At 39.1% G+C, this 23,950-nt stretch overlaps 1 protein-coding gene and 1 pseudogene across 1 annotated transcript in view; one reads left to right on the forward strand and one right to left on the reverse strand.

Moving 5' to 3' along the window:
- Exoc4 (exocyst complex component 4) overlaps positions 1-23,950 on the reverse strand; it is a 778,625-nt gene that overhangs the window by 157,706 nt on the left and 596,969 nt on the right. The window contains exon 12 of the mRNA XM_047560350.1: positions 3,213-3,349. Coding sequence (XP_047416306.1) covers positions 3,213-3,349 — 137 coding nt within the window. The remainder of the gene's footprint in view (positions 1-3,212; positions 3,350-23,950) is intronic.
- Positions 14,220-15,660, forward strand: LOC124990450 (origin recognition complex subunit 2-like; annotated as a pseudogene).

Consider the following 23,950-nt stretch of genomic DNA (forward strand, 5'->3'; position numbering starts at 1 on the left):
ATTTAATGGGTAAATGTGAGATCTTGAATTTATGTTTAAAAAAAGAAACAGCAAATAGAAAAGATAATGCTAATTTCAACCAGTGTTTCTTCTTAACTTTTCCTTACTCTCTGCAGCCAACTAATGGTCAAATCTAAAAATTTCATCTCTTTAATGTCTCTTGAGCTCTTTGTCCCCCCTCCATTTTCCCTCCCTTCCCCCGATTCAGAGATCACTTTCTCTCCCCTCTACTTCCTCACTCTTGTTTTTCTAGTCCGCCTTACGAAATTCTCAGAAAATCTCCCTGGAGCACAGGTCTGCACCTGGTACTCTACTTACACAGTCAGTGACTCTCCACTACATAATTTTACAAGGTCACAATCCTGGAGTTTGATACTCAAGATCCTGCAGTTTGACTCCAGTGTTCCTTTCAGCTGAACATTCATTCACTTGTTCTTCCTTTCCCCACACCCCACTTGCTTGACATTGCTCTGGTTCCTTTCCTCCCTTCCCAATACTCTCTGAATCCTCCTCTTTTCCCACAAGCCTGGTTCACTTCCTTCCCCTAGTAATTTCTTCCTCTTGATACATGGCATCTTTACCTACCTTACCATATTTTCTGAATAAATTAGTGCTATGGAGATTATATATAAAATTATGATCTATTTCTTTGTCCCATATTCCGCTTTCTATCCTTCATCTGTAATATAAGTTCATTAAAGGTAGAATCAGTAACTGGTTAAGTTCTTTCCACACACTTACACAGTGTCTTGGTGGATGCTGTAAATAGCTAACAAATGCTGGAACACACTCCTGCCAAGATGTGTTACTATGGCCGAGGTCCAAAGCCACGGGCTCATCCGATCTTGGACTGGACCCTCCAGAATGGTGAATCAAAGTAACCTTTTATGTTGAGCTAGTTGTCTCAAGTATTTTGTTATAGCAACATAAAGCAGACTAATACACATAGCTTCCAGTCACATCACACATTGAGAGGCAGGATCAAAAACTGAGGAAAAGAGCACCTGTGATGAATAAGATGCAAAGCTGCAAGAATTTAAAAATTTTCTGTCAAGGTATTATGAATAACCACACTATAAAAATGACTACGAGTGGGATTTAGATTCTAAAGTCACTTTACCTTATTGTAGTCAGGTTATATAACATGTTTTCCTTTTAATTAAAATTCATCAACATTATTATTTCTGAGAAAATACTGGGTACTCATAATTGGATATAAGAAAAAGTGGGCTTTTAACAAAGTTTTAAATTTAATAGACATTCAACATAAACATAAAAGCAAAATTGAAATGCAATGCTTTTAAAATGTCATTATTTAAAGACATTTTTAGTATTTAAGTTTTAATATTTACAGTATGCTATTAAATTCTCATTTAGTACGTGAGACATTGGAACAACTGTATAACTGCTTTGGAATTAGGTTTTGTGAAACTGAAAATACAAAATGTATGTCCCAGAAATTCCAGTCTCAGACAGATATCCAAGGTCAGTGTCTCTCACAATTTTTATTTTATACCCTCCATTATATATTTAAAATACTGATGAAAAAGTTCTTTTTTAACAGTTATATATATTTTCTTCTTCCTTTTCCTCTTTGAGTATTATTTATATTTCACTTTCTCAATGATTTTTATCCTAATGGGATATACTTAATTTAATTAATTAATTTATTTGGGTGGGTACCAGGGGTGGAACTCAGGGGCACTTGATTATTGAGCCAAATCCCCAGTCCTATTTTGTATTTTATTTAGAGACAGGGTCTCACTGAGCTACTTTTTCTTGAAAGTACTTTATTATCACTTAGGAATTTTCTACAAAAAAAAATTTATGCAAATTTGAAACTAAAAAACATAAATTTAAGTTTTCTGCTAACATATGAATATACTTTATTCCATACTAATTATTTTGTAAATAATCTATTATAATAGTTGTTAATTATATGTATAATTTTAACAAGAACATAATTTTTGATGAATTAATCACTGAATACAAAAAGTAATATATTATTGAGAGTGCATTTCAATGAGGTGGTTGGGTTTCTTTAACTGGTTCACGTTAAGTGTGGACAAATACCACTTACTGCTGGAATGTGGGAGGTTAAGCATTCATTTATATTCTATTACTCTGTCTGATTAATCTTCCCTAAACACTGCTTTCTGGCTCACTTATAATGAATGACTCATTCTCTACTGTGCAATGTTGTATTTCCAAGTCTCATTGTCAGAAAAGACTCTGTTGGTTGGTCTGACTCTTTCTAGTCAACATCATCTCCTACTCCCTTCCACGTAGACTCGGCACCAGGCAAACTTCCTCCTCATTGTTCCCTCCAAACACAAGGCGACTATGTCACTGCTCCCTATGTTGGCTGCACCTCCCAAGTGTCACCTCTCCAGCACACAGCCCTCCGTCTACAGTCACGCCTGGCTGCCACGGTCTTTCCCAGTCTTGCTCGTGCTTTGTTCTCTCTGCCTTTACAGTCTGTAGTGTACAGTTCTCACCTGGTTAGCACCTCTCTATCCTTAATTATGTATCACATACTTGTTAGAATTTTTCTGTACGTTCCTTTCTTTGATAATTGTCCCATGTCTTGTCAACCAGACCATCATTTATTCCTATGTTAGTTTTCTATGAGAAGTGCTATGATCTTTTCCACAAGCCCAGAAAGGATTTGCAACCCAAAGAAAATATATCAGAGGTATAGCTGACCATTTTCAAGTTTGTAACATCAGTTTTTCATTTCTAGTGATCCTGAAAGCATCAGCACAAAACTGTCCTTTTGTGATGGCAGGAAGCCTATAGATCAAACATCAGGAAGAATACATTTGGAAGAATGAAAGAGAAATACTTCATAGATTATTAGGAGTTTCAAACTGCTCTACTTATAGGATTTTTTCATCCACTAGATCTGAAATTTCCTTGAGGATGGCAAATCTTATAATTCTAGAATCTCTCTCACAAAGATGAAGGCTGACACCTCAGCTGGGCTACTCCAGGGTAGTCTTAAGTGTCTCTGACCCTTGGTCCTTTCCCTTCCCTCAGTCAGTGTGACTAAGTAAGAATCTAAGAGCCTATTTTTGTGAAACACGTTCTCGTCAGGCCCCCTGACAAATTCAGGAGTGATCCTTTTCCTTAACAGTGGAAGTTAGGCTAATCGCTAAGCAGCCATGGCAGGTTCTAAGGTGACTTTGCTCAGCCCCTAGCAGAAGCTCTACCTGTAGGCTGCAGCACAGGTGTCCTTGTACTCCTGGAGCTTCACGCACACCATGTTGAGGAACTGATCCGAATATGCGCTCAAGTCATGCATGAGGTTCATGAGGTCTTGCACCGTCTTCTCCACAATGATAGTGCTCTGGAAATGAAGAAAAAGAGGACCCAGAAACTCATGAGATTTCTGTGCTCAGGTAATGTGTAGGACAAGGAAGGACAAGTGAAAGGATGTAACAATTTAAGACACTTGAACTTTCCTGAAAGATGTGACATTTAAAATATGGACTTGAATCAACAACAAAATAAGTATCTTATATACTGCTGGTCTTCCAAAGACCTGAGAAGGAATTTTCTCTAGAATGACAACAGGATAAGGATTTGCAAACTGATTTCAAGGAATTCTTCTTCTTCTTCTTCTTCTTCTCTTTTTTTGTAAAGTCGTTTTTAGTTGTAGATGGACAACTATAAACAAAATATTATTTTGTTTATTTTTATGTGGTGGTGAGGATCAAACCCAGGGCCTCATGTGTGCTAATCAAGTGCTCCACCACTGAGCCACAACTGAAGCCCCTCAAGGAATTCTTGACATCCACAAGATATCTCTTTGGTTTTTAAGAAAGAAAATGCATATTCAGTGGGAGCTGATTTACTGCCTGCAAGTGCCGTACTTGGAGAGGAGGGCCCTATGACAGGCAGCACAAAGAAAAAGCCTTCCGTGATTTATTTCTAAAGTCTCAAAACTATCAATCTATTAACAACAGTATTTGTGCTGTCTTAAAGCTTGTAGCCTGTGTTCACAGACATAGCATATGTCACCCCACCCGAGACTCACAGTCACCATAACTATCATGAACATTCATGGGGTTCTCACAAGTGCAGGGTACGATGCTAAGCACTTGGCATCATTAGCTCATTCACTCCTCTCAACACCCCTACTCATCACCTCAAGGCAACCCAGTCAAAAGCAGTGTAAAGGAACTTAGAAAGAGGAAGCAAAGGAAGCAAGGGCTCCAAGTTCTGCCTCAGTGCGAGTCCTGACTTCTGCCCACGACTCAATCGTTTCCTTATGATTATAGTATAGTATTGTGTTAGTCAACTTTCCATTATTGTAACCAATAACTGAGATAATCAACTTGTAAAGAGAAAAGTTTATTTTGTTCTTTCTAAATATATATTTTAGTTGTAGATGGACAAAATACTTTGATTTGATTTGTTTATCTTTATGTGGTACTGAGGATCGAACCCAGGGCCTCACATGTGCTAGGCCAGCGCTCTACCACTGAGCCACAACCCAGCCCGAGAAAAGTTGATTTTGGCTCAGAGTTTGAAAGTTTCAGTCCATGACTGACTGGCCTCGTTGTTTTGGAACTACAGCGAGGGCAAAATGGCAGAAGCGTAGAGCAGAGCAGAAGTGCTCACCTAATAGCCAGAAGCCAAAGAGGAGGAGCAGGAAGGGGCTGGGGTCCACATCCTCCTTCAGGGCATGACCCCAGTGGTCTGAAGACCTCCCAGGAGACCCCACTCTGCTGGGGGTTCTCTCCAACCTCCCAATAGCACCATAACACATGGGCCTCAGGGACATTTCAAATCCAAACTATAACAATATCATTGTCACTGCTGTAGGAACAGGAGCCAAACAGACTCAGACATATTTTAAAACTGAATTAAAGAACTATCCAAAGGGAAGAAATACTAAGCCCATCTTAAAGCCAGACAGATAGTACTGTGCAACAAATCAGTGTTATATCTGAAAAGAGGCATATTCAATAAGCTGTAAATCTTTGATTAAGAAAAAGACTGAGTCGTTAAAACCATTAGTTCATGTCTCTTTCAAAAGGAGCAGAATTACGTGGGAGTAAATATTAATCACATGCTTAGCAGCCTGGAATCCTTTGGTCAATAACGAGTGTGTGGAATATTTATTTATATAAAATCACATAGGCAACAGTAGACTTAAGCATAAAAGTAAACATTAAAAACATTTTTCTAGTCTGACAGTGACCTATGAAAGAATCAAAGGCATTTTATTATGCTTAAATACAGACTATAGGGTACAGGGTTTTGACTATTTTTTTTTTTTGAAAATAAAGAATGGATAAAAGTGTACAGCTTTTCTCAACACAAAGAGGATTAGCTTGAATTATGACTTACATTTGCATGCTTATTCAAGATGATTTGGTTGTGGAGGTTTCTGTCTTCTTTCCCTTCCCCTCCCCTTTCCATTCTCAGTAAAATAATTAGAAGGAAAGAAGAAAGGAGCAGTTATATTCTGTAAAGCAAACCTCATAGGAAACCAAATTACCGTCTCTATAGAATCCCCACAAGTTCAACTTCCTTTCCTGTATTGATTTTAAGATTAAAGCACTGCAGCTTCACCCTGATCCATAATCCCATTCCTCTGTATTTGTGTGTGAGTGACAGGAATTGATTCTGCCTGGCTACATGTTCCCATGTGTAGAAGAATCTAAAATCCTCATCCTGATTCAGAACACAGGATATCCTACAACAAGTGGACAGCAATTAATAAAGGAGAGAGGAGTCAGCCAACCTAGCAGAGCCTGCTTAATATCTAAAACATCACGGTGAAGATGAGCACAGGGAGATTACTCCGATTATTAGGAGAAAGCGCCTGGTCCTATTCGCAATCACACAGTTGACAATCGTGTCTGGGGTGGCTTGGCTAGCCCCTTCCTTTTTTATGATTCGACTTAGTACTCTAATAACCAAGGATAATCTGATCACTCATGACTCATGTATTCAATTTGCCCATCATTACATTATTCTGACACTGGCTGAATCACAGTGCAACAGTTCTCAAGTCACCACAGGTGTGCGTGTGTGTGTGCATGTGTGCGTGTGTGCGCACGTGTGAGCATGTGTGTGTGTGCGTGTGTGTGTGTGCGTGGTCTTCCTGCCTCCATTACCAATTTCTCGGGAGGGTTCGGCATTCTCCTTTCCTTTTTGTCCAGCCCCCATCATTCCCTTTTTCCACCTGTTTATAACTTCTCAGGACCTTCGGGATTATACTACTAATAAAAGAATGTCAATGAACGTCTCTGTGAATGTCATATAGATGAGGGATACTTGATACAGATGTCTTTGCATTTTGAAATCTCTTGGGGTGAAGTGGGTTTGCCCTGGATGTGCCGCAGTGCATCTGGGTGACACCTGCAGGGGAAGGGGTGACTGCAAACACCTCTGCCCATTCCCTGGAGGCCTGGGATTGGGGGTGGGAAGGATGTGCCAGCAGGGAATGATCAGAACGGCATGACTTAACTCTAATGGTGTGCTCCGCACAGCACCTAGGCGATGCTGTATGATTACATGCAATTTTCCAGCTATTTGGTTGGTTTACCTTGTCATGGTAGCACTCTGGATAATCAATCACTACATTCTCTTCAAGGAAAATGACACTGCAGTTTGCAAAATGATGGGGATTTTTTACAGAAAAAAAAGTTTCCATTTTTCAAGAATTTGTAACAATTTCCAAATCAGTGACTCTGACAGATAAATGTTAAAAATATTGAATTTCTAATAAGGTTAATCTTGTTTTTATTTATTTGATCTCTTTAGTATTATAAATGACTCATTATTAATTTTGAGATTTGGCGACACAGAATATAAGGGCTTTATAATAAGTAAAATCCTAACTTTTTTCATTATTTCTATTAAACACATTACAAATGATTGATATTTGTTCAGTGACAACTCACTTCACATTTCTTCCAACTTATAGCAGTTCATATAGTCTGGGCATGACATCAAAAAGGCAGGGAGAGGTAATCCCAGGACAGCTGATGTAAAAAAAATAAAAGTTGCTCTGAAAAATAACCAAAGTTTGTGACAGGGATACACAGCAATCTGAAGGAAGAGGTGAATATATAAGAACCAGCTCTTTGGTCCTGTACGTTTAAGAGGTATCACAAAGGGCTGGGGAGCAGCTCAGTGGTGGAGCACTTGCCGGGCAGGTACCATCCCTGGTGCCACCAACACAAACAGAATAGTGAATGAAGATGTTTGGACCGTTGAGATAAGATATAGCCCATTGTTTGTCAAAGTAGGCCAAATTTTGAAATTTGACTTAAAAATTGATTCCATGCTCAAATTATTTGAAAAAATAGTGAGTTAAAGAAAACTAAAGTGGTTCCTTTACTGGAAGACTCTGAAACCTTTAATATGCTGTCATTGTGAATCTTAAAGAGGTGAATATAGTATTTAATCTTCTCCTAAGCATTGAAATAATTGTTTTTTTTCCTCATAGTCCCTCTTTCTACATCTACTGGAACAATGTTGTAGAACACCATTTGGAAATGTCTCTTTTCTGGTTGCGCTGCTGAGGACACTAAAGATCCCTGACACGCTCGTTGCAGTGGAGAAGTCGGGTCTGGGACCTCTGGGTCCACGCCCTGTCCTACACCCAGGACTCTGGAGCTCTGGCCTGCTTACCTGCCTAGTCGTCTTTCCAGATCCGCGGAGCCCTGCTCTTCATTACTAGCAACAGCTTGCCTGCACCAGGGTAACCCCTGCCTTTGTCCCTTTGTGCCTCCTGATCTCTGTGCCTGGAATGGTCTTCCTACCTCATGGTTTTCATCCTTGAAGAGTCACCGGAGGGGTTACTTGCTCTAAGGTAAATGGCTGTCATCTGTGCTACCAGAACTCCCTGGCTAAATGATTTTAGCCTGAGCTCTAACTGGGATCTGGTAACCACTGGTTCACTTCGCTGTCTCCTCCATTATACTGTGAATTCTTTTTGACCAGTGACTCTACCTAGTTAGGTATCTGACACACTGCCGGTGCTCAATAAGTGTTTATTAAATGAGTTAATGCACTGCACATTCAGAAGAGGGTGAAAAGATGGACGAAGAATACAATTACAATGCTCAGTAGAGGATCAAAAACCTGAGTGGGTAAGGTGGACCACAGCCTTCTTACTACCGTATTACCACTTCTCAATTCCCAGGTGCTAAGAACTTAAAGTACATTGTGGCTGAAGGTCTTAGATATTTCTGCAAAAAACACTTTTAATTTCATAACTGATTATCTTGTTTCTATAACATAACACATTTATACATAAATAAAATATGCTAATTAAAGATTTAAAGATATCTAAATAAATGCACCACTTAGGAAAAAACCCAAACAAGACAACTTTGGTTTGAAGAATGCTGTCTCTATGTATCCTGTGCAGGGATGGTTCAGAGGTGTGAAAGAACCTAGGATTCTGGAAAACTGCTTTAGGAAGAACTGGAAAGAAAACACGGTCATAGAAATCCATCCACTACCTCAGGTACACAGGAAGTGGTGGAATAAAGGGGTTTCACAAATGCTTGATGATGACAGTAACAGTTGTTTATTGGGGTGTTAGCAAAACACATCAAACCATACTGTCCTGCCAGTTACTGTCAGCAAGAAGTAGTAGTCGGCTACTAAACAATAACACCTGCAAAAACAACAGTGACAGAGGTCAAAGGAAATTGGCTTTCTGCTGTTTGGTCCATGTTGTGATCTGTGTGATGTTTCCAGGGTTCTGAATGGGTCTGCTCCTTTACTAAGCCGGCTGGTAAAAGGCCGTGCATCCAGAAATTGATGTCTGAGGAACTGCCCCTGCTACTCCACCAAATCATCTTTTAAAAAATTATATCTCCCACTGAAATGTGTGCTCCTGTTCATCAAAAGGCAAGAACACAGACATTCATAACAATCTTATTTATAATGGCCAAAAAGAAGAGTAAGTCTCAGGTCTATCAGTAGGTGTGGGCAAATAAATTGTGGTACATTCATCCAGTGGGACACGGCAGAGCAATGAAAAAGGACAAATGTACACAATGACATGGATGAGTCACACAGACCTTACGCTTAGTTAAAAGTGATCAGACATAAGTAGTTCAAATGTAGGATTTTGTTATTATTGTAGTTTAAAAGCAGGCTAAAGAAATCTCTGGTAAAGTCAGAACAGTGGCTCCCCTTTAAAGGGGCAGGTCCTGATGGGGAAGGAAAGAACCTTCTAGGTGATGGAAATAAACTGACTGGGCAGCTGTTCCTTTAACTTCTTTGTTATAATATTTTGTATAATTTTAATCACCTCCCCACTGTTCCATAAGATTCCATAAGAGAGGGAAAAATCATATAGGACCAGGCACATAAAAGGCACTCCACAGATGTTTCTTAATTAAATGAATAAGGTTGAGTACATTCTATGTAAAGATCAATGCGTCACCTGTCAGCGGAAGGAGGAGAAAGGATAAAAAGCAAGTCACTAAAGCTATGCTCTGTGGTCTGGTTCCCAAAGAAAACCACAGGTCCAAGTCAAAAACCGGAAAAACTCAAATGTTCATTGACAGTAGACTGAAAAGTAAAATTCTGAAATATTCATACAGTTAGAGACTACAGAACAATGCAAAATAACACACTAGTGGTGCACACAAGAATTCTCATGGATAAACATCACAGACATAATGTTGAAACAGCCAGTGATCACCGAAGAGTATGTACACTGCTGGATTCCATTTATGTGAAGCTCATAAGGCAAAGGGAGTTTATGGTGACAGAGGTCAGAACAGAGCTACTGTTCTGGAGCCAGGGGAGACTGACTAGGAAGGGCATCTGGCTGGTGACTGCAGGAGGGGCACGTTAAACCTCGATTTAAAACAATTCATCTCTAACTACTGTACAAACAAACAGGTATTCCTTCAGAAACTTTTAAGAACTCCATCTGCATGTATTCTATCATAATGGTTTTTACTTATGGAATATTTTTAAAATGTGACTATGCTGCAATATTGTTGGCCATGCTCCTATTGACCACCAGCTGAGAACTGTCTAAAGAGGATCAGAAGGAAAACTAACTAATTGATTAAGAAAAAAACTATTTATTAAATAAATATGGTCTCTGTGCCAAATATCAGGCAAACTTCAGGAGACACAAAGCCAAACAACACAAAGCCTTCCAACAATCTTAGATGAAATGGGTTCACAAATAAGCAATGAGATATCAATATGCTATGATGGGAAATGTGTGTTATACAGGAGAGGCACAGATGAAAGAGTTCATGGGGCTGTTGTGGAAGGCTAGAGAAAGTGGTGAGAAGGAAAAATTCACAACTGAACTGAGGTCTAAACTATAAATAGCAATTTGCAGGCTGAACAGGACGAAAGAAAAGTACTTCAGGCTGACGCAACAGCTGAACATGAGATAGCAGGGGACCCAGAGAATGGCAAGTTGTTCTCTGTGGCTGAGTTGAAGGCTGGGTGTGTGTGTCTGTGTCTGTGTGTGTAGAAAGAGAAAGAAATATCGATTTGGAGGTCAGGCTGAGAGGTCATCAGAAGCCAAATAATGGAAGTCCTTTTATCATACATGCATTTATGTATATTGAACTGAACATTTTGAATATTCCTCTTTTCCGGCAAGAAAATATGACAAATTAATCTGATGACCCTAGTCACTAGGTGACCCACTTCAAAAGCTGCAAGGTAAACTAAAGTTCCACTGCTCAAAAAAGATGAACATACTTAAATAGTAGTCAAGGAAAAATATTCCAAAGCTCTTTTGTCAGGTTCAAAAGTAGGCAGAATTTACAAATAGGCTTAAATAAAGAATATATGAAGTTGAATTTTGGATAATCAGAAAAAAATATATCCCTTTAGAATCCATGTTTTTTTTTTTCTCTTTTGGTGGTACTGGGGATTGAGCCCAGGGTCTCATTCATACCAGCAAATACTCTACCACTGAGCTATATCCCCAGTCCTAGAATTCATAAAAGTGATTATAAAGTTTATTTGTCAGCTAAAACTTGGAAATATATATGATTATGGATAACGTATTTTTAAGCATTTTGGGTAGATAATCACGGTTGAATAAAATCTGTGTCTAACATATCTTACAAGCAAAGCTGGCTCTGAGTTTATTTGGGATTTGTGATTTCATATTCAAAACAAAGCAAAACAAAATAGCAGGAAAGGGGAAGGAAGTCAACGACAGTATGCTCAATTAGACTGTGAGTTCCCGGGGCAACTTCCTTTCTCTGGATAATATTAGGTAATAAGAAATATCTGTTGACTTATATTCATATCAGTGTAGTGCTATGGCCAAGTTACCAATTCCTCTCAATATATAATGGAATCCAGAGAGTGGAAAGAGGTCAATGAGCATAGGCACTAGTAGGATATATCCTAAACCCCACCCCCCTCTTGCACGAGCATCTTAAAGTTGCTATTCAGCAAAGCAGAAAGCACTACATGCTAGGAAAGGTATAGATTATATAACGTTAGTAGCTACAGCACTTCTTTTGTGTCAATAATCTTGGTAAAAAATATGGTCTCTTCTTTCTGGGGGTGATGCTAGTCTAGTTACACTAACATCATTCAGAATAGAAAAAAAATGATATTCCAATAGAAGATGAAAATATGTGTAAAAAGACAACTTCGGGAAAGGAAGCAAAAAGGTAGGGGAGGTGGTCTGGGATTTGGAGGATGGGTGAGGTTTGGATGCTGGGAGAGCCGAGGCAAGGTATTTTAAGCAAGAGAAAGGGGCAGGAAAAGGCGGGGACAAGGGATGAGCTGGTCTTGTGTAGCAAACAGGAGAGAAATGAGACTGGAGGAAGGGATTCCTACTGAGAAATCAGGAGAGGGAGGGCTGGCTGGAGAAGAGGAACCAGCTTGCGAAGGCAAGAATGATAGGCAAGCAGAGGGTCTCCGGCATCTGGAGAGCAGCAGAGCACTGCATGAGATAGTGAAGCTTGAAATCCTAATTCTAGAGCTGAAAGCAACCCCTGTTACCCAGTCAGATTCCCTAGTTGAAAAAAGAGTCATAACAAATACAAATCTTAAAGGGCCTGGCAACATGCGTAGATAGTTTATGATACTTCAAAAGATAAAGTCCGGGTCTCTAAATTCCCTCCAGCCAAAGCAGATAGTAAAAGCATCAAAAAGAAACAAATAATTGAATTAGTTATGTTTACTGAAAAACACATGGAAAACCAAAGAAGAAAGAAAATCAGAAAAAGACATTTGTCACAATTTGGGATGACAATTAAATCAAATTCTCCCTTTGAAAACTGGTAAAGAGAAAGCATTGTGTATTTGCTCTGTCTTTTCAGTAGGAATTGTATTTTTGTATTACCAAATAGGGAAAAGTCTATTTTCTTTAAGAATGCCAGTTAATAAATGGAGAAGTAACTGAATTAGAAAATAATTTTGTAACCCCTAATAAAACAATTGATTTAGGCAAAAGCTAGCCATTGGTACTAAAACAAAACAAGAAACTTGAGAGGGAAATGAACATTCCTTGTACCACAGTTACACCATGTGCATTGCTTTAAGGTTAAAGAAAATCACACAATGGAGTAGAGGTCAGAGGGTCATAACTCTCATCCAGGCATCAGTCTCAGCATTGCTCTTACAGAGGGACCAAAACAGAATCTGGAAGACTTGGTAAGGCAAGGAGACAGAATTTGAGGTTTTAGAAGAATAGGCAGCTAGAGTTTTGTAAGGAAAAACACTGGAGAAGAGGTATCTGCATAAATATAGGGAGAGGTGATGTGGAGAAGTGGAAGGGAGGAGAGAAAGAGGGAGAGAGAATGAGAGAGAGAGACATGGGAGCACGCACCAAGAGGGCAGGTGATCCTTACAGATCTTCAGAAGGGTCCTCTAAACCTTCAGCTGAGTGTTGGTCTGTGTAGAGGAAACCACTAAGGTTAGAGAAGCATTTGAAAGCAGCAGGGAGAAGAGTCCCCAGAGTTCACCCAGATTTGGAGTGGTTCAAGTTCCCACCAGCCAGGGTTGAAGAAACTCCTAACAGATAAGGTGTGGGCAAAATCCTCAGAAAGGTAATGTGTCAGTAGTGGGGTCAAATTGGTCTCAGACTGAAGACTGCCCTGGAATAATCTGACAAAGCCTAGAAGCATGACATTATCAAAATAATTCCAAATAATTTACACGTATCCCCAGAGTTCAACAATATTCAAAGGACTATAATAAAATTTAGCATTTAACAATGTAAAAAAAAAAGATGTTCTGCATCAATCAAAATTTACCTGGCATTGAAGAATATGGGAAAATACCCAAGGAGAAAGAAAATTAATCAAGAGAAAGAGATCCAGAAGTGATACAAATAATAAATTAGTGGACAGAAGGTTGAAATGGCTGTGATAAATGAGATCCTATGCTTCAAAATGTAAAATATATATATATATATATAAACATGATAAGAAGAGAAATGAAAAACTTAGCAATAGAAACTATTAAAAAATAAAACAGAGAGAAAAAAGGATGAAAAAATAGAATAGTCAGTGAACTGTGGGACAATGTCAAGCAACCTAAGTCACATGCAACTTTAGTTCCCAAAGGAGGCAGGGAACAAAGAGAAGGAAAGGAGACAGAATGGCTGCAAACTTTCCAAAACTGATGAAAAATATAAGCTCACAGATCCCCGAAGTTCAATGAACCTCAAGCAGAAGATAACCAAAACACTAGCAAGGCATATTACAACCGAATTGCTAAAAACCACTGATGAACAGAAAACTCAAAAACAGAGACGGGGTGCGGGGAGGGAGAGGGGAAATTAGATTGGAAAAGAAAAAATAAGAACTCAGGCCTTTTGATTTCCAGGTCAATGTCATCTTTACTAGCCTCTACTGTGCCCTTTCGTGGAGAAAAGTAGATCAACTTGGCAGGTACATTGGGCAAGGAGGTGACTAAGGCCCTGGAGGGAGACTAGAACAGCTTGGACAATGGTGACATGAGGTAAAGAGGCTTTAACAGAGAATAAAGAACAAAGCCACAGACAAAAAGAAGGAGGAGGAAGAAAAGGAAGAGGAGGAGGGGAAGGGGAGGTGAGAATAACCTTGGTGAAGGCTAAGGAAGAAGGCTTAGGCTTCCTGTCTCACCATGTGGTCTCTCTACCTTGGTCTCATGCTCCCACCATGACACCATGCAATGCAGCTAAGGGGATCTTCATTGGAGCTCAGCTGATGCCGGCACTGTGCCCTGGAGCCTCTGGTACTAATTCTTAAAAAAATGGTTCTGCTACAAATGATGGGAATAATTTTTTCTTTATAGAGTAGAAAACATTCTGAGAAGATGGCTATATTGACTTCAGAACCAGCAAACACACCAAGAAATAGTGCTCAATTCAGTTTGAAGAATGATCCTGAAATTATGATAAACATTCCTCAAAGTAGCAAAGGACATTCTGCTTCAAAGTTCAGCTGAAGAACAATGACAAAAGTGAATTTCTGTCAACACCACCTGTAGTCTAAGAAAAAGATTAATAGTTCCAAGGTCTCATTCTGACAGTGAAAGTGAATATTCTGCTTTCAATTTAGAGGATGATGAAGGGCTTGCTCAGAATACGAAGAGGAGACTAATGCAGTCAGAGCCAAAAGATTCAAGCCCAGAATAGAGTTCCAGCTTTTGTCTGAAAAGAAACACCTTTAAAAAAAACGAAAAGGGATAAAACAATCAACTTAGCAGAATATTTTGAAACTCACAGCAGTTCAACAGTTTTCCCCCTGATAGAACACTGCAGAATGAGAGAGAGCTAAACTGGATCTGCAAACTTCACATCATCTATTCAGTAAGGTTTCTCCCTCCTTTTCTGAGAACTTAAATAACTCCATGAGGAACTCAGTCAAAGATATGAACAATAGTGTCATGAATGGATGCCGCAGTTACACATTGGGTTGTTCTTGATGGTTTCGGTTTTAAGAGAGATTTACCAGAAAGGTTTCGAAGCACTATGCTGCAGGACTTCATTCATATTGCCATCTATGGCTTCTTTCCTGAAATCCATGTGAAATCAGTCCTAAATCTATAACTGAAGAGGTCCTTGAACATATTGGCACTTTATGACATTGGCTTGATCAACTAGATTGGATAATAAACCAATCTAAAGAAGATTCTTCTTTGGCTATCCACAATTGGAGAGCTAAATGTTGAGAGGAGACAACAGCCAGTAAATTATTGGACAGGAGTCATATTTGTGTAACAGATACATTATAGCATCTACTGACCACCTCATTGCTCTTCTCAGTGGGATCTCGTAAAAGAGAATTATAACAGGTTCTGGTCTAAAGTGACTACATCTAGTTCTTATACTGAAGAAACCTCCTATGGAAATTCTCTTTTGGATCAACAATGTGTGTACCTCTTAGTTCCCTGACTCATATCTCACACACCCTTATTCCTAACACAAGGGGGATGTTCAGGCTACTAATGAAGTATCACTGGATAACTAGATAACCTTTCCTAACCTGGACTTTCTTTTCCAGATGTTCACCAGCAGTGTTGGGGTGGGGGGCATTCCTTGTCAGTAGTAATCTGACACTCCAAGCCCAGTTAACTAAATTTGGGGATGATAAATTTATAAAAACACAGGAGGGAATTGATGGAGTATTTATTGATTTCTGTTGACAATGGGACATTGATTTCTTGGAAAAGGAAGACGAAGAGACTTAATGCTGTCTTTTACTCTTGAACCTTCTGTGAAGGGTTGTTAAACCCTACCTGCCTTTCTTCCAGTCAAAAGTGTTATGTTTACATCTAACATCAGATTATTTTCCCAGCATATGACATTTAATATTGGGCAGAGGAGATGGCATCAATTAGAACCTCTGATTGGCCTGGCTGGCATATGATCTCTAGCGCTACGCAGAGGTCCTCAACTTGGGGAAGTGTGCCTTTCTTTCTACCTCTCTGCACGCTTCTTGCTGGAATTAACAGTAGGCGCAGGGGCTATTTGGAACTGGTTGTTTTAAAATTCTTTCATACTGAAAATACTATTCCTAATTTCTGAGGGCCTTTTAGCAGTTCTGGAGTTGATTGTTTGCAAGTGTAGAAATACAGATACAGCCATCACGTAAATCTGCTTTATTTGCTGTCTTATATGTTGGAACCAATGTCTGTGATGGAGAAGACAGAGCATCTCTTGCTGTTTCTGAGACAACATAACAAAAGGTGTAGATTGAGAAGGCAGTGCTCCCACTTTCTTCTTTAGGGGAGTGGGTAGAGGTATTATACTACTCAGCGGAGATAGTAGGAAAAACACAGGAAGTGCACAGGGTATAGGCCCAACACAGCACAGGTCATATTTGAAACTATGACTATCTGAGCCTTGACTTTGACCTTCATGATACAAGTGAGAAGTCAGTTTACAGAAGGAAAATGAATGGCATTTTTAAGTGTTTTCAAGATAATAAAAAATAACATTTCATTATTCTTATAAATTGACATATTTTTCTTTTCCTGAATAACTACACGCAAGGAGTGTATTATTGGCTGCCTATGAATTAATCTTGAGTCTTCTGTCAAGTAGACAAAACTCACTAAAAGACATTTCAATTTTTTTTCTTAAAGCGACAATTTCAAGGTTCCTAAGTATGTATGTAAGCCTTCATAAGTGGGAAAAAATAGATAACCTTGGCTACTGTTATCAGCTTATAGTCTTTACATACTCCCTGAAATATTTCATACTTGGAAATGAAATTCTTCATTAAAATATCAGTGTAATAAAATACGTACTGCATCAGCAGTTTTACCTTAAAAAAAAAAAAAAAAAAAAAAAAAGGAAGCAGTTTCAAGGAAAAGGGATAGTGTGTAAGGGCATCTGACGTTTAAATAACAAAACCAACCACTCACGAAATCCCGGGGAAGAAAGAAGAAACTGGGAGGACTTACTCCATCTAACAGTGTTCCTGGGAATTTTACTTCCCTGTTGTATATTTCTAAACATTTTCTTTCTGCTCAAAGAGCCCAAAATTATTCCATGTGTTAAAGGCTAGGTATACACATTTTAAAAAATTCCCTTCATTCTTTTCCTTAACAAAACCAATACAAGTTTTCTTAAAAAGGCAATTTATTTAAAAGAAGAAACTTAATAACAAGAAGCAGTATAAAAGTAAAAAGGAATTAAAAGGATCAAATGTAAATGAGGTTAGAAAGAATAGATAGATATTTTAAAATAACCATATTCCAACTCCTACTGGCCTTGATTGAACAAAGTAAGATTTCCAAGAACCAAGGTTTCCTTTCTCATGTTTTGGATATAAATACAAATAATGTTTACATTATAATAGAAATATGTATGTTAAAAAGAGCTGCATACCTACTATTCATCCATCAATCCATTCAATGTTTTAATGGGATGTCATCCATTATGTGCCAGCCACGCTATACTTTGCTCTGAGTATATAGCAATACGACAGTTTACACACACACACACACACACACACACACACACACACACAACTTCCTGCCTCCTGGTGTTTTTAGTTTGGATAAATAAACAAAACAGGAGATTGTAATGAAATGGGCCATAATAGGTCCAAGTACCTTATATGCATTATCTTATTCAACTCACTATAAATCTTATTTAAACTTCTATAAAGTAGATACTATTGTTAGCTCTGTTTTACAGTTGAGAAAACCAAAGTACCAAGAGGTAAAGGAATTGTCCAAGGTCACACAACTAGAAAGTAGTAGTTACAGACAGAATCTGAACTTAAGCAGCCTGATCCCAGAGTCCATTTCCTAGTCAGTATTTTTGTTGCTTCTAGAAAATACACAAACACAGTAAGTGAGGAGTTCTATCTATCCAGGTAGTTCCTGGTGTCTGGTGTAGCAAGGTCAAGATGAAAGGGGACTGATGGAGGAAGGTTATTGCAACCACAAGACAACAGTTACAGTGGTGGGTTTGGTTAGACCAAAATCAGGTTTGTGGACAGTTACGAAGGGAGTGTATGCAAAGGAAAAGAGATGGTCACCTGAGATGGTCAGTGAAAGGAAGATGTGAAGGAACTCAGCAAGTGGAGAGGACAGAGTCAGAACAGGAAACAGGCCTTCTGGTGGACCAGCAGGCTGTTCTGTTCCACCAGGCTTCTGGAGGCGGAGGCCACTCCAGTGTCAGCAGCCCTTGGTCTACCCCTGGGCAGCATGGGCAACTCTTTCTTTTTGCTTTCCTGAAACCCTGGCCTCATTTCAGGATACCGAAGACCACAGGACAGACCAGAAGACGTAGGACAGCTGTGCAGGCTCAGACTAGTAATCCGACCTGACTTAAAACTTGTTTCTGAGATTGTGCCTTCGACCGGCTAACGACACTGCCATAGCATTTTGTAATGCTCTCCTTCCTGTTCCCAGGAACTCAGAGTACTTTGCAAAAATCTCACTTAGTATCCTAACAGCTTGTGAGAAAGTAGAGCAGTCATTATCTTCCTATTTTATAGCAAGTCTAACACTTAAAGCAGCTTCCAGGAACAAGCATAACACTTAGAAAGAGGTTTTCAAAGAACATCAGAACATCAAGCTGCCACCAAAGGTGATTGGAAATGCTGTTACTTCTTTACATTCTAAAATTATCATGCTCCTCGACAAATTTCTGTCATGTCACAAAGCACCTGTAGTACAGAAGCGCCTTTCTTGATGTGGCAATATTATTCAAGCCTTTTATGTGATTATTTTGTCCTTTCAGAGATTACAAGTCCTCAGCCACTCCCTTTAGAGCCAACAAACAAATGCAAAAATTCACAGAGCAGAACCTTTGCTATTCTTTTTGCTCATGGAAGCAGGTTATTCACCAGGAGGCTCCCATGACCCACAGTGGGGCAGGATTCATTAGGGAAGAGTTACAAATAGTATAAATCAACATGTCAGAGGAGGAAGTCCAGTTGGACCCAGTGGGAGATACACACTACATACGCATTTGTTCCGCTCTGTGCTGGCTCCCCTGTCTTTGGTGGCTCACACCATATAATAATCAATTATGCTGACAAGTTTCCCTACAAATTGTTTCAGCCTCAGTTACTCATGCACCTCAGAGGTGAGATCTGGAGTCCTCTGAGGAGGAGAATGAGCAGGGAGCTTGGCTTCTAGTAAAACAGAACATATGGAAGTGTTTGGGGGAGAGAGTGCGTGCGCAAGCGTGCAAGAACGCACATGCAAGGGAGAATTTGTTCAAGGGTAGAGATACGATTCAGATATGCCTCATACTGGGAGTGAGGACAACATTGGAGAACTAATGACTTTTAAAAAGCAGTTCTTGTTTTTTAAAAAACTGGCAGTTGTAAACCCAGCATTCTAGCTCATTCCAGGAATAAAGTTAACTGCTCTATATGTTCTTTCCATGCTGAGCAAAACAGAATGCACTGCAGGCACAAGATCAAATAACTAGCCAACAGGAGAACTGGGCTCTGAACATCATTTCAACACTTAACGTAGAAGGTAGTCTCCCTCAATGTTGGCAAGGGGCGAGATAATCTTCCTGAACCATGGTGACATCTCTAGCCTGCCCACCATAAAGTGAATTTGGGTTTTAGCTCATCTTTCCAAGATATGAGTCATCCATAGTTTAGTTTTCTTTCCTTGATTTTACTTATTGAGGCACATTATTTATGAGGAGATAGGCCAAGATGAGATTGGAAATCCTTATAATGCATTCTGATGAACTAAACTCCAAGGCATCCTGCCAAAGTTAGTGTGAAAGACCAGTAATAGAACCACCCACATGCTGCCCAGGGAGGCAGCTTTTCTCCCAAGTACAAGAATAGATAGTAGTTAAAAATCGGAATATTGAAGCTTTGATGTATTTCCTTCTAAGACAATCTCTTCACGCAGGAAACACCTACGCCCTTGGTTAGGATACAGCCAATACTTTGAATCGATAATTACTTTCAGACTTTAGGATTTCACCAACCAGAAGGAAAAGGAGACCAGCACAGATCTGACCTTTTATTTTACTAAGATGCTTGAAACAAAACAAGACAGATCACTATAGTATCACTGTTTTCATAAAATTGTGAATGTTTTAACATAAAAAAGGAGACATGTAATATCAGAAAAACAAAGGCAGTCCCCCGAAGAAAGTAAATGTGAAATCTTCACACAGCACACACCTCACATGCACATGCATATGCTACCAGCTATTTGGGGATCACATGCTGGGCTGGTGGCCTAGATTGGCAGACTAGCCTTTGGAGGCCGTTGCTGTAGGAGGGAGGTGTTAGTAACAAAGTTCATGTTTTGCAGATCACTGTGCCTACTGAGACACAGGCCCAAGGACAAAGTTCACATATTGTGATTGTTTTCAACTTTGAATAGCATGGGAGAGTGCTTGGTTTTAAGTGGGAAGCCATCATTATACCAAACTAGGGCTTCATATAGTCACTATAGATGAGAATGGAGACAAGCTCCTATGATTTACAGAGTAGGAGAAATAAAATATACAAAGACTCAGCTGTCAAGATTTTATCTCTGGGTTGTTAAGTATAAATTTTTTAAAATACAAAATTAGCACAAAATTCAAAAGCATTAAATGAAATTGTTCAACAGCCTCTTACTGTGGGTAACTTAGGAGGCACTTTAAGAACATGCAGATATAATTTGGAAAGAAAACTCTAATGATTCATAAAATTACCACAGTTCCCATGTAACAGAAAACAATAGAGCCCACTACAAAATATAGACAGAGCATTCAAATCATTTTAATGGTTTTTCATTTTTTTCTTTTAAACTCTCTGCTCCTTTTATCACTAAGATCTTTTTTAAAATGAAAAGTAGAATGTCCCTGCTGCCCATTTTCTTCTTTTATTGTTTCCCTTTTGTTCTAAAAATGAGGGTAAAATTAAGTGCCTAGATCACTAGAGATTTCCAGATGGTCAGACAAACGAATACTCTGGCTCCTGGGCCTGCGTTTTTTATAGATGTGGACACTCTTCCCTCTCTCTCTGTCTCCATGGCTCTTGTTCAATACGTGTTTGATTTAGCTTAAGTACCTTAAATATGTGACAACCAAATTTCTGTCTTGAATGAAGACTGAAATTGATTTAATTGCTAAAATCAAAATGGAAATTTTCTATGCAGTTAGAAAAATGTTCCTTTATTTTCCTGGTATTCTTGTTTGAAAGAAAATATTAAAAGTCTGTATTGTATATTTTGTAATTTTTGCAGGTTGTTCTGAAATATAACTATGTTTATTTCTTATCTCCCTTCCTGATGGGCACCCTTCCTCTGATTTATTTCACTCATCTTTTTCCTAGTTTCCTAGAGCTATTATTTTATCATCCCCAGGCCGGTTGGCCTCTCGTTTTCATGTGTTCCTCTACTACTATACTCTTGATCTTGAACCCTAGCACGTAATAAGCCTACAGGAAAGTACTAGGTAACTGTTTTTTGTAAGCTTTTTTTGTAGCAGTGACCAAAACACCCAACAAGAACAACCGAGAGGAGGAAAAATTTATTTGGGGCTTATGGTTTCTGAGGTGTTAGTCCACAGATGGTTAACTCCATTGCTCTGGGCCAAGGTGAGGCAACACATTACAGAGGCACAGCAGAGGGAAGCAGCTCCCTGATGACAGCAAGGAAGAGGAACTGGGTGGTGGGGGTAGGGTGTGAGGAAGGGGCCCCAGGGAAGATGCATTCCTCCAGGGAAAGTGTCCCCCCATGACCAACCTCCCCTAGCCACGCTCCACCTCCCTACGGTTACCACTCCACCCAGTTCATTCAAACCAGATGGACTGATGAGGTTACAGCTCTCACACTTCAGTCGCTTCCCACATTCCTACATTAACACAGGAATGTGTTTTGGGGGACATCTCATACGCAAACCATAACAGTAACAAAATGCAAATGTTTATTTTAATAAATAAACATGTACATGTTGCTTACTATATGCCAGGCATTGTTCTAGGTGGTCATGAAATCATCAACTCATTTAAGCCCCATAAAAACTGTGAGGTAAATACTATTATTATCTCCAATTCACACATAATCAACCCAAGGCAGAAAAAGTGACACAACTAGTTAATGATGGATTCAGATTCAGAGTCATTCAGTCAGATCAGTTTTAGAGCCCCTGCTCTTAATCACTGGTAGAGAAAGAATATGAAGGAGCAGAAAGGAAAAAACCACACAGAATATGAAGGAGGAGGAAGGTGAAGGGAATTGCAGGTAGAAATGGAGGAAAAGAGAAATGAATGGCTGGTTCATTAGGGATGAACAGGGAGGAGGAGGAGCAATGGAGGAGCGGTCATGAATTCAGAGCAGAGACCTGGGCCTGAAGTTCACAAGGGCTGTGGGGCAAAGAAATGTAAGGCAGGTGTGACCACCCTGGTGGGAAGTTTGGCCATCCTGAAGATAAATGGAAACTGTGATGGCTCAAGGTCATTGGCAACTGGTAGTGGCAGGAGAAGGAGCCATGACTGGTTCTCCAGGAGGATGGAGGAGTCCTAATTTTCTGGGTTTAGTAATGTAAATAGTTCCACCATGGCCAATTTTAAACAGTAAATGTGGTTTCCCCGAACTCAGAGCTGGGAAGAGATGCACAGCAACATACATAGTGATACAGTGTTGCCATGCTGGATGGAAAAGAACTCAAGGGCAAGAATAATAGTAAAATAATCAAGAACTGATGAATTTGAGTATTTATTAAATTTGCTTTTAATATTATGAAATATACTTTAATGGTTTATTTTTTTATTAATTTAATTTTTATTAATGGTGTTTATTAATCAGCTCACTAAATTCCTAAAAATACCAGACCATCTCTCAGGAGCCTCAGGGATGTGGTTACCCAAATACACCCATTTTCAGATATGTGGATGGATAACAATCTGGATGTTTGATCTAATAATTCACCATAGCGTGAAGTAAATTCAGGAAGAGAGTGACAAAAAAGAATGATAAAGCTTACAAAAAAACAATATGCACTCTAATTGGATGAATAGAAAAAGAGGTCAAGTGTGAAACAGAGAGTTTGAGAAGGTAAGTCCATGCAGGACTGAGTCTTCTGCTGTACCATGCTACATGCTACTATGCTCTCAACAACCTAAGCAAAGTCTTACATCTTCTTTCTTTGTTTTGCAGAAACTTTTTACTCATTGGAAATAATCACAGCTCAAGGAGTAGAGGAAATGTCATAAAATGACATGCTTTTGGTAAGCCATAATGATAAACTACAAAAAGAGAATGCAACTGAGGAATTTAATGAAGACAATCTATGCATAAAGCTGGATGTGGCACTGAGAAAAACATGCATGGAAAGTTCTGATATAGTCAAATATCACAGGCAACTAGCATCCTTTGGAAAAAGAGGTCTGTTTCACAGACCAAGGTTTCCCCAGAGTCAAGCAGAGTCCACTACAATAATTTTTCAGGAACAACTTTCCACTAAATGGATATCTGTTCCACCAGGTCTTTGAAATTCCTATCACTTGAATACAAAGGGTATGTATGAAATAAAAAAAAACTTTCTTAAATGGAAAATATTCTACATTTTTCTTTATCGCTTAAGATTCTATGTGAAAATTCATGAGTTCACAAAGGAATGCATATTTAAATTTCTGACCTCCAGCTCTTCCTGTAATTTTTACTAGGTGTGCACAATATAGAGTTTAATGTATAAAGCACTTATCAAATGCTTGTCGAATTGAAAGATTAGGGCAAGATCCATCTCATTACTTCAAACTGCCAAATAATGGGCTGTTTTGCTAATTGACACCTGAACATATAATTATAACTGGCAACTCTACATAGCAGAGTGCCTTAGGTCAAAGAATCAGCTAGCTTCCAGATCCCAAGTGGCAAGCTGGGGATTGAACTGGAAGTTAGTTAACACAGTTCTCACTTTTATAATTGCAAACAGGAAACACAGCTGTAAGCCTCAGGTTGACTCTGGTAAAGCCAATACTGAGACTGAGGCCTTTTCAGTTTTATTGAACTCTGTTCTGCTCCCCTGGTGCCCTTTTGCTCAAGTGGT

Source organism: Sciurus carolinensis, chromosome 8 (assembly GCF_902686445.1).
Source record: "Sciurus carolinensis chromosome 8, mSciCar1.2, whole genome shotgun sequence".
NCBI classification, from domain to species: domain Eukaryota; kingdom Metazoa; phylum Chordata; class Mammalia; order Rodentia; family Sciuridae; genus Sciurus; species Sciurus carolinensis.